General features: G+C 53.5%; 1 protein-coding gene across 1 annotated transcript; it reads right to left on the reverse strand.

Moving 5' to 3' along the window:
* Positions 1–285: 285 nt before the first annotated feature.
* On the reverse strand, positions 286–10,156 carry LOC125917222 (pachytene checkpoint protein 2 homolog). The gene is made up of 9 exons (XM_049623471.1): positions 9,986–10,156; positions 9,146–9,311; positions 7,356–7,485; positions 6,562–6,617; positions 5,763–5,853; positions 4,149–4,221; positions 1,537–1,600; positions 637–723; positions 286–404 (listed from the first exon to the last, which is right to left on the reverse strand). Exons 1-9 carry the CDS (start codon positions 10,075–10,077, stop codon positions 294–296), a joined length of 870 nt encoding a protein of 289 aa, XP_049479428.1. The 5' UTR covers positions 10,078–10,156; the 3' UTR covers positions 286–293.
* Positions 10,157–10,163: the final 7 nt, after the last annotated feature.

Below are 10,163 nucleotides of genomic sequence, written 5' to 3' on the forward strand. Positions count from 1 at the left end.
CCCCGCAACGCCAACCAACGCTGGGCGGTGCCGGCATCGGTGCCGGAGGGCGGCTGTGTTTCACGGTCACGTGCTTCTCTGCACACTTTGAGTTTCGCTTTATGTTTCCGATACCTCAGTGAAAGTACCTGTCCCCGAAGCGGTGCATTTAGCAGATACACCGCCTCAGGTGTGGGAGAAGGGCCGAAACTCAGCAGCCGTGTGTCCACTCAGAGGAGCTGAGTGACGTGTAGAGGCGTGTGGCCACCTCACACCCTCCCTGTGGCTTCTCACGTGAGACCACCGTGTCAGCGTTACCTCTTAATCTGATCGATCTGGGTTAAGACAGCGTTGACCACACGGATGGCATCTGACGGCTCGGTACCTGCTCTGCAAGCGTTGCGGGCGGCCGTGAGGCTCTCCACCTGTGGGGATGGGGCGACGGGTCGGAAAGGACAGCACCCGACCCCAGGGGCAGCCACGCGCTGCATCAACCGAGCAAGCGAGGGACAAGTGAACGGGTACGCGTGAGCCCGCTATGCCAGGAGCTCGACGTGCGGGACGCCGGGGAGGAGAGGGCTGCGTGACAGGAGTGCACGGACTCAGCCAGGGGTCCAATTTCCTTCAGTCACGGGTGTGATGTCCAGCTGCACCTACCTCATCAATCAGCACAAACACCAGCGCATCTCTGTCATCAATCAAGTCCTGAATCTTCTGGAACATCTTCGTTACCAGCTTGCCACTCTGGAACCAAAACGCTCCTTTAATGTTGACTTGTACACGTCACGCCGCCTGCCGCACACCCTTATCTGCCGTCCCTGCCCAGCCTCGTTATGACCCCAGGTGGCCCCACAAGCCCATTGTCTCCTGACGGCCCCCTGGAGAAATCCCTAAATCCAAGGAGCCAGGGCCACACGGGAGAGGCCGACCCACACGATCCCCTCGCCCCGCTCCACGTGCCAGGAAGCGCGCCCGAGCCCACGCCGGCTCAGCCCTGAGCCGCCTGGCACACACAGGTGCCTCAGTGCCCTCCCTCCTTCCTTTTGCCTGCCATCCGCACCACCAGGAACAAGATGGGTCATGGATGCAAGCTAAGCGCACTCCCTAGGGGTGCTCCCCGTCCCGGCTCACCACCCTCTGGAGGGATCTGTTTGCACCGGTGCCCGGGCAGAGCTCTCCTGTGCTGAGAGGCACCTGCAACATCACCTTGGCTGAGCCCCACGGTTTGGACAGAGGAACACAGAGGAACGAGGCTCAGAGCCCCGAGGGCGTGCTCTCTGAGGATGCAGCCCTCTGCTGAACGCAGGTCCCGTCCTCAGAGAAAGCTGAGTGTCTGTCCCGCCCAAAGGTCTGGATGCCACCAGCAGAGGGTACTCTCGGGCCTATTTTCAAGTTACTGCTCAGTTCTGGAACTTCCCTCCGACCGCGAGTCCGCCCTACTGTCACGTTACCTACTTCTGTCTGAAGCTCTCGGAGGAGAGTTTGCCTACTCTACGAGACAGCCGTCCAACTACATGGTTGACAATGCCGACAAGCAGAAGCGATGCTGATACTTACTTCCGAAAACCACTTAGAGAAGAGGCTGTGGCTGTTTATTTCAATTAATTGGCCGTACCGGTACCTGAGATGACAAAACAGAGTTACAACGAGTGGCTTGCAAATCGCTCCTACGGCACCCACAGGGGCGGCAACGCTTCTGCTGTAATCCAGCATCCCTCCGCTGCCCACTAACTGGTTAAGTCACCACAGCTACCAGCGAGGGCTGGTGCAGCGGCCTGCGCAAGTACTTACGACAATCTGACAACATGCAATCAGCGGTCCTAGCTGAAGCAAACTAAGGGTTTTGAACCGGAAAACATCTCTGCATCAAAACAACAGTAGCATCCCTCTCACTTTTCATCTGCTTGTAACTGACGCCTCAGGTGCTCTAAGAAGCGTCACCAGCAGTAACGTGGTAGCAAAACAAAACGTGACCGTCAGACGTTTTCTGGCCAGAGCTGAACGTGTTTTCCTCCCTCCATAAACCCAACGAGTGGACAATCCGTTTCCCAGCAAAAACTCACTTCCTGTGGACCCCAGGGCCATGGGGCACCCGGAGGCCCCGATGTCAACCTCAGTATATACTGACAGACTGCAATCTAGCACTGGTCCTCTGTGCACACGGGACACCTGGATGCACTTAGTTCTAACTAAAATCAAACAGGGAGCGAGACGGAGGCAGAAGGGAAGCCGAGCCCCGTCCCCTATGCCTCGAAAGTCCACATGGGAAAAACAATCCCTTTCAAAAAATTGCAACTGGCTAGCCACTAATTCTGTTTACCAAAGAGGAGAGAGACAGACAACCTAATGGAATAAAGACTGGGTTGAATACTGAACGAAATTAACCCTAAGGCATTTCGATCAGGTGAGCAACAAAGGCTTGCTAAGGTTTCTTTCTGGCATTTCTAAGCCACAAAATAAATGCGTATTTCCAGATGGTTGTACTGCAGGAAGTTTTCTTTCTTGCGGTAACATCTTCAGTGTCCAGTGTGCCAGGTAACGGCTCCAAGAGATCTGCAAGGCACAGATGCACCTCGGCAGGTCAAGACAAAAGCCAAGTTGCTTACGCAGAATAAAAGGTAGAAACAGAGCAACTTCCCTACACAAAAATTCTCCCGGGACATTTTTGAAAGGGAAGAAAATAAAGTATTCGTCCTAGGATACACGCTGGAGTAACAAGTCTCAGATCAATCCCCTGAATTAACCGGAAAAGGAGACGAAATCATCGCAACAGCATCTGTGAATGGCGCCAGACAGCAGGCGTCAGGACTGTCACCCAGACAGGAACGAGGGAGCCTGCGAGCGCTCTGGCTCTCTGCCTACAGCGCCTTCCAACCGCGACCCTGGAGGGGACCCAAGACGTGCACAGCCACTGCGCTGACTTGGACACAGAGGTCAGAGTTCGAGGAGCCCGAGGCAGCTGCAGGCTGCAGAGCAGAGTTCCAGAGGGGAGGTAGACACGCAGGAGTAAAGCTCCAGGAATCACATGGGGTCCCTCTGGGTCTTTGCTGACACTCGGGCGTGTGTGAATACGGAAATCCCAACAGGCTGGAGAGCCGTGAGGGGCACGGCTCCCGGTGCTCACAGGCTGGGAAGCTCAAGTTCCCAATGGCCAACGTGCACAGTACCTGCTATCACTCAGGGTGCCCAAGTGAGATCCCAGAAGGGCCTCACTTCACTATTAAGTCTGGACTCCTTTCCAGTAAAGCTTAAAAACAAACCTCAAAAGGGTTGCTCTAAATCACAAATGCAATGCCTAGCAGAACAAAACCCGACAAAAACAATGTCTGCATTCAACCAAAACTTACCTGACAGCACAAGCAGAAACGGACCCCAAACCAGGAGAAACACCAGTCAACAGAAAGACCCGGAACTGACAACAAGGACGGACTTAGTAGGGAAAGTTGTGAAATGGTGACCACACACCGGCTCAAACATTTTAACAAGAGGATAATGCGGAGAGAATTGAAAAGTATAAAAGGAACCAAGTGGAACAGCCAGAGAAGAAAAACATGCAAACAGAAATGAAAATGTCACTGAATTAAAAGCAGATTTGACATCTTAGAAAACTGCCCAAAATGCAACACGGAAAATTCTAAAATCCTCAAAGAAAAAAAGCCACATTGGTGGCCCAGGGGAGAATATCAAACAGCTGAACACGCAAATAAATGGGTCTGTTCCTAGAAAGTGAGTGTGTGTAGGGGGAATTCGTTGAGAAAATAACGGCCGAATGGTGTCTAAACGCAATGACATCGTAAGCCCCGAGAGAGACAGAACTCGAGGAGAAACAGACAAATCCACCCCTAGCTTGGCCATGCCTCTCTCAGGCAACAGGATGGGAGACCATCAGCGAGAGCAGCAAGCATCCGGCCCTGAGAGCAGACTGCATTCTGACATACACGCGGGACAGTCACCCAAAGGGCACGTGCTGATCGTTAAAGCAAGCGCCGTAAACGTAAAAGACTGAAACTCAACTCAGAACAGTGCTCAGTACGGGAGTTAATTTGCTCTGAAAGAGAGGGATCTACCAGTAAAGGAAAATTATGAAGAAATAAACAGCTTCCATATCACACATGAAAAGCAAGCGACCCCGTCCTGCCGCTCCCCTTTCTCGAATTACCAGAAGTTACCTGCTCGAAAGTCTGATGGTCAATTTCTGGGCTAGTGCCTTACACAGGGATGTTTTTCCAGTTCCCGGAGGACCTGTAACAAAACCCAAGCAGATGTGTTTTTAAGTCAGCATGGTAACAAATCCCTTAAAACAACGGGAGCTGCATTATCCCCGGCACACACAGCAAGGAGTGGGGCTCAGAGCTCTGAATGCTGTTACCCCAAGTACTGCCGGGCAGCCCACAGAGAAGTCGGCTAGCAGCATGCGTGCTGCAAAATATTAACACGCTTCCCGAGGCTTTCCCTTTTTCTCCTTGTCTGACCTCGGCCCGTGTTTCTACTCTTGGCTTCCATGTCCCCAACACAGCATCGCCTCCCGGCCCGTGCGTCCCCTCAGCATCCGGAGCGAGCACCTCTCCCGGTCTCCATCTTCGCGGACACCCTCCTTGTCCCCACACGTCCTCTAGAAAACCCACTCGCTAAGTCACCTCGTGAAAGGTCAAACACCTTTCATGACAAGCATCTGGATTCTTAAGGCACTGACGTTTGTCATTCCTGCAGCCCACAGCATCCCCGTCTTCCACGGCAGCCCACGCTAAACCAGAAGAGCAGCAGGCGAAGCCCTGCTCGTACAGCTTCTTGCCCCGTGTGCCACTGAGCAGGAGGCCTGGCAGCAGCTGAGACGCCAACACAGAGGGACAAATGCATCTACCAGAAGATGCAGACACTTTCAAATCTGATCTGCGTGCATTCTTGATAATTAAAGAAGAAACATAGAGCCGATTCTAAATGGGAAATACTTGATTTCACTAATCAAAATACCCCCGGATGGTCTGCTCAGAACCCAGTATCAGGACAATATGCCGAGATTATCTGCGGTTTAAAAGGCCCCGTGTTGGGGGTGCCTGGGTGGTTCGGTTAAGCATCTGAACCTTGATTTCGGCTCAGGCCAAGATCTCACGGTTTGTGAGACTGAACCCCGAGTTGGGCTCTGTGCTGACAGCGTGGAGCCTTTTCGGGATTCTCTCTCCCTCTCTCTCTCTGCCCTTCCCCCACTCATGCACTCTGTCTCAAAATAAATAAATACAATCTTAGAAGAAAATAAAAGATTTTTAAGACTCCACAGAAGCGTATGGTCTTAACTGGTCTCAGAAGCTAACCACCCCCACCTCACTATTATTTGGGCATTCTCTCGATTTCTTTCTAACCAAGAACATCAAGAAAAAATCCAACGTTCTCCTCTGAGAAGATTCAGACAGAATTTCAGTGAAGCAGGGCTGTTGCGGTTTATGGTCACAAAGCGAAGCCCTGGGAATGCTACAAAAACGTGAGGCAGTTCCTGCCCAAAGGACCGTACGATCACTTGGGGGAATTAGGCAGTTATATGAGAAGTTTAATAATAACATAGAAAAGTCACAAGGCAGAGACCAGGCAGCTGCCGAGTGAAGGGTCAGGTGACACATGCCCAGGGTAATGTGAGCTAGAGTGGCTTCTCAGGGAGGGGACATTCGAGGACAGCTCTGGCTGCATCAGAAAACAGAACTGTAACCCCTTGAAGGTCAGCGGGACAAGTAAAAAAGCCTGACTTCACACGGTTTACCTGGTTAAATAAAGAAAACCCCACACGCTCTTACCGTGAAGCAGCACCACCCGGTTCCAGGCGATGAGATTGCTGTCGACGTTCTTGTCTGAAAACAGCAAGGTTGTCATCACGTAATCGAGGAGCTGAGTGAAGAAAGGTAAAATGCGGACGGAGGTGTGGACAAGGCAAAGGTTCCCACCAGATGTGCTGCCGGAGCTCGTGCCCGAGGAGAGGGGCCGGGCGCCAGACCACCCCTCGGCGACTGCTGGCGCCGAGTGCCGGATGCTTCACAGGCTTCCGTTTTGGAAGAAACTCCAAACGTACGAGACCAGGTTGGCTGCTGCTACTCTAAGTATGCAGACAAACACAGGGGTCCCGCCAAAGGACAAGACTTGGCAAGTGATGAGTGGGCTCCTACCTCTGGGACAACACGGCAGCGGGCAAGCCACAGCACATTCACTTAGGACGACAGCCAGGACTGTGGTCGCGCAGCCCGGGTGATGTGGGGGATGGACTTCTAGTGTCCCCCACGGCATGCAGGACCCTTCCCCTTGAAGGGGGCTCAGACGAGCTGGCGCTTGCTCAGACCTGCCGACCTGCTCTGTCTGCCCCTTGGCCCTGCCTCCTCAGTCCCAGTGCGTTAAGAGCACAATCCGGTGAAAGCTGTCTTTACATTCTGCACCCTCCCCTTCCTCCCCCATGGGACAGACACCCGGGACACGGGCTGCCAGGAACCATAAATTCCCAAAAGCCTATTTGAGTCACGGGGCTCCAAGATGCTGGAGGGCAACACAATATTGATCCCAACTCAAACAGCCGGGACTTCCTGCAAAATTAGCACAGCAACTTACATGAGACTTGACTTCCACATCATATACCAGGCTGTCCCAAAGCCCATGGAATTCAGCTGGGAGAGAGGAAAACAAAAACCTAATTTTAGGAAAACAAGCACCACAATGACCAGTGAGGTCTGCCCTGAGTCACTGACGCTCTCCACCGCACCACACACCACAGGCTGAGAGTCTCATTACCGGGAAGTTAAATTTTTGAATTGTTTCTTAAAAGTTTAATTTTTCTTTACAGATGCAAAGTCACTGCCAGTCACTCAGCTTTCAACAGACAACCGAATGGAGTACGGAGTTACTTCCTCATCATGTGACCACGCGCAATTATCTCTTGTGGACCTGAGCTCTCCCACAAGCACATAGACTGCCCCACCGTCCTCCCCAGCAGCCAGCACTTGGGTGGGGCCGAGGCAGGTCTGGGCCGGCTGTCACGACACCACAGGTAAACGCTGAGGACTCCACCGGCTAGAACCAAGGCAAAGTCCACAGGGAAGCACGGAGAAGGCAGGAGGAAGGAAGGGGCCGGCAGGTGACCAACCGGGAAGGAAAGGGCACCTCCAGATTCTCAGCACCATCTCTGAGGGACCCGCCTGCAGGAACACAGCCTCACAATGGAGACCCCTGCTTTTATCTTCTGCGATGCGCTCTCTGTTCCACAAGAAAAAAAACACCCCGGAAGCCTACAAAACAGATGGATGAATACAACCTCCTCAGCTAACTGCCTTGGAGAGAGCAGGCCACATGCTGACCCCTGACCTCGTGTCCCAGGTGCGTACTGCCCGGCGCCAGTGCTCACGCACCTGCGGGCAGGACCCAGTGACTCGCCGCAGTTATGTTCTCGGTCTCCTCCTCCAGAGTCTCACTGCTGGGGCCGCCCTCATTCAGCTGGAAGACGTGAAGCGAAATCGTGCAGGCACCCAAGTCGATGGGCTGTGATGAGAGGGAGAGCAATCAACCCACGCAGACCGAACTCCCTTCCCAATTCTAGCCATGACAATTACCCGGTAAAGTCCAAAAATAAAAATTGAATATGCAGAACGTTAGAAACTCGTTCGTAGATTAGGAAAAAAGCCTATCATATTCAGATTCGGTATCAACTCTTTAAGATGTTTCTCTCTCCCCTTTTGACTAAAAAACTACTTTATTGTTCTTCGTAATCATGAAAATTACGTGGTTAGTGAAAACGTACAAACGATACAGGATGAAGTTTGTCAAAGTCGCCCATCCAACCTCACACAGCCACACGTACTTGACCAAAAACGGATTCAACCACAGTTTTCTAACTGTGCCTTTCCTGCTTCTTTTTCACATCTGTCATATTTACTGTGATCGTATCATCTGCTTAGTCAACCTCTAACTGACGGATAACCAAGATACTTCGAGTTGTCAGCTACTATTAACAACATACATAGAAAGTCGCCCTTGCACTTCTACAAAATCACATAATTACGTCTGAAGATGAATTTCTCTAGGTGAACAGGCAGAGCCAAAGATGAGAACGTTAAAACGTCTAATCGCTGGCCCCAGCGCCCTCCACTGAGGCTACGTTAACCTGTCTTCCCTCAGTAGCGTGAAGAGCGCCTCTGCGTCTGCCAAGCTGTCCAAAATCAAGTATGATGGGTAAAACTCACAAAGCCACGGGGCACCCGGGTGGCTCAGTCGGTTGAGCGTCCGACTTCGGCTCAGGTCATGATCTCACCATTCGGGGGTTCGAGCCCCGCGTCGGGCTCTGTGCTGACTACTCAGAGCCTAGAGCCTGCTTCGGATTCTGGGTCTCCCTCTCTCTCGGCCCCTCCCCTGCTCACGCTCTGTCTCTCAAAAATAAACATTAAAAAATTTTTTTAAAAAACCCCAAAACTGACAAAGACACAAATGCTAGTCCCAGTATAAGAAAGGAGAGGTCCACCTTCTAAGCAAAATTTTGGGGCCAAACCAATGCTTCCCAACTGATTCTTTGTAAGACACGAGCCATGCGGGTAGAGGGGATGTATCAGACACTGGGTTGTTTGTATAGTGACAAAAAGGTCCCAACACACCCACCCTCTCCCACAAAGATGGTGGGCGAGGCCGTCCGCACGCCAGACTAGACGAAGCCCTTCTCCACGGAAGGCCCATCTCATCCCTCAGCCCCCATGCCTACTACAGTCTATGCCGGTGGAGCGGTCCATGGACATCTGCTGCCTGGAAGGACAGAGAGCAGGGAAGGAGGCCTCATCAGCACAGCCCATTCCACGGCGCTGCGTTCTGCTTTCGCAATGGTCCCCCTACTGTGCTGTGAGCATCCTGACCCCGGGGCCAGCCCACTCCCAGCACCTGGCTCTTCCCAGACAAAGCAACAGATAAACGAACCACTTTCTGACAACCCACCACCAAAGCAGCAAGCAGACATCCGTGATACTGACGTTGCTTTTTTTTTTTTTTTTTTTTTTTTTTTTTTTAAGGTAAACTCAACACCCGACATGGGGCTTGAACCTATGAACCCAGGATCAAGATCGCATGATCTGCTAAATGAGCCAGCCTGGTGCCCCCATGACACTAACTTTGTATTCGACTATGGATTAGCGATTTCTTGGCAATATGAATTAGTCACCTGTGGGTCTTTAACCTTCAACTCTGTGTCAACAATAGACACAGACTGCACGTTTCTGCTCAGAAAAGGATCATCAAACTCGGTCCACGTGTAGTCACCAAACACAATGTTATGTCTGTTGAGCAGCTTTCTAACGCTCAGCTTTATATCTTCCTTTTTGGCAGTGCTGGGAACACAAGACACAGAGGTCAGGATGGTAACAAGCGCCTTCTACAAAATCAGGCCTTTCAGAGCACAGCGGTGGGCTCGCCTGGGGGTCAGCCCCAAGCCAAGCCCTGCCCTCCATCCGCCAAGAGGCCACAGCAACAGCTCCTGCCACCCGGGGCTGCCCCAACAGAAGATCAGCCCGGACACACAGGCCTGGCGTGCGCTGCGAGCTCTCGCTAGTGCTGCTACTGTTAGGAACGAAGGCGCAAAGCTCCCACAGCCGTGGGGTTGCAGCCCGAGTCCGCATTTTAACAAAAGCCCGAGGCCTGTGATTCACGTGGGAAAACTCTTGACACTTTCGGACTGGCATTCAAGGCTTCCAGGACGCCGACCGGTTCTGGACCATACCTGCCTCCGCCCCGCCTCCCACACTGCCCCAGCCGGCCTCCCCCTCGGCGGCAGGCAGGCCCGGGAGGGTCCACCCTCCCGGGCGCCTGCCCCACGCAAGCCACACCCAGACCCCTCTGAAAGCTGCGGACCACGGGGGTTCGCCTGGGGTCCTGAGAGATCAGGTGGTGGGCGGCTGGGGTGACCGAACAGCCCGACAAACGCCAGCTCCGAGGATAACGTGCACACGCGCCCCTTCCTCCCCGGGCCCGTCCGGCTCCGCTTGGGTGCGGCGCCCGGGCTCACCTGCCGCTCCGCTGGTGCACCTCCACGTGGACGGTCGGCGCCTCGGCCACGCAGGGCAGCGCCTGCTTCAGGTCGCCCACGGCCTCGTCCATGGCGCCGCCTGGAGCAGCGGGGACCCGGCCGGAGCGTGGCCGCCGCCGCCTCGCGCCCCGAGCCGCCGCCGCCGCCGCCGCCGCCG

This window comes from Panthera uncia, unplaced genomic scaffold (genome assembly GCF_023721935.1).
Source record: "Panthera uncia isolate 11264 unplaced genomic scaffold, Puncia_PCG_1.0 HiC_scaffold_1596, whole genome shotgun sequence".
NCBI classification, from domain to species: domain Eukaryota; kingdom Metazoa; phylum Chordata; class Mammalia; order Carnivora; family Felidae; genus Panthera; species Panthera uncia.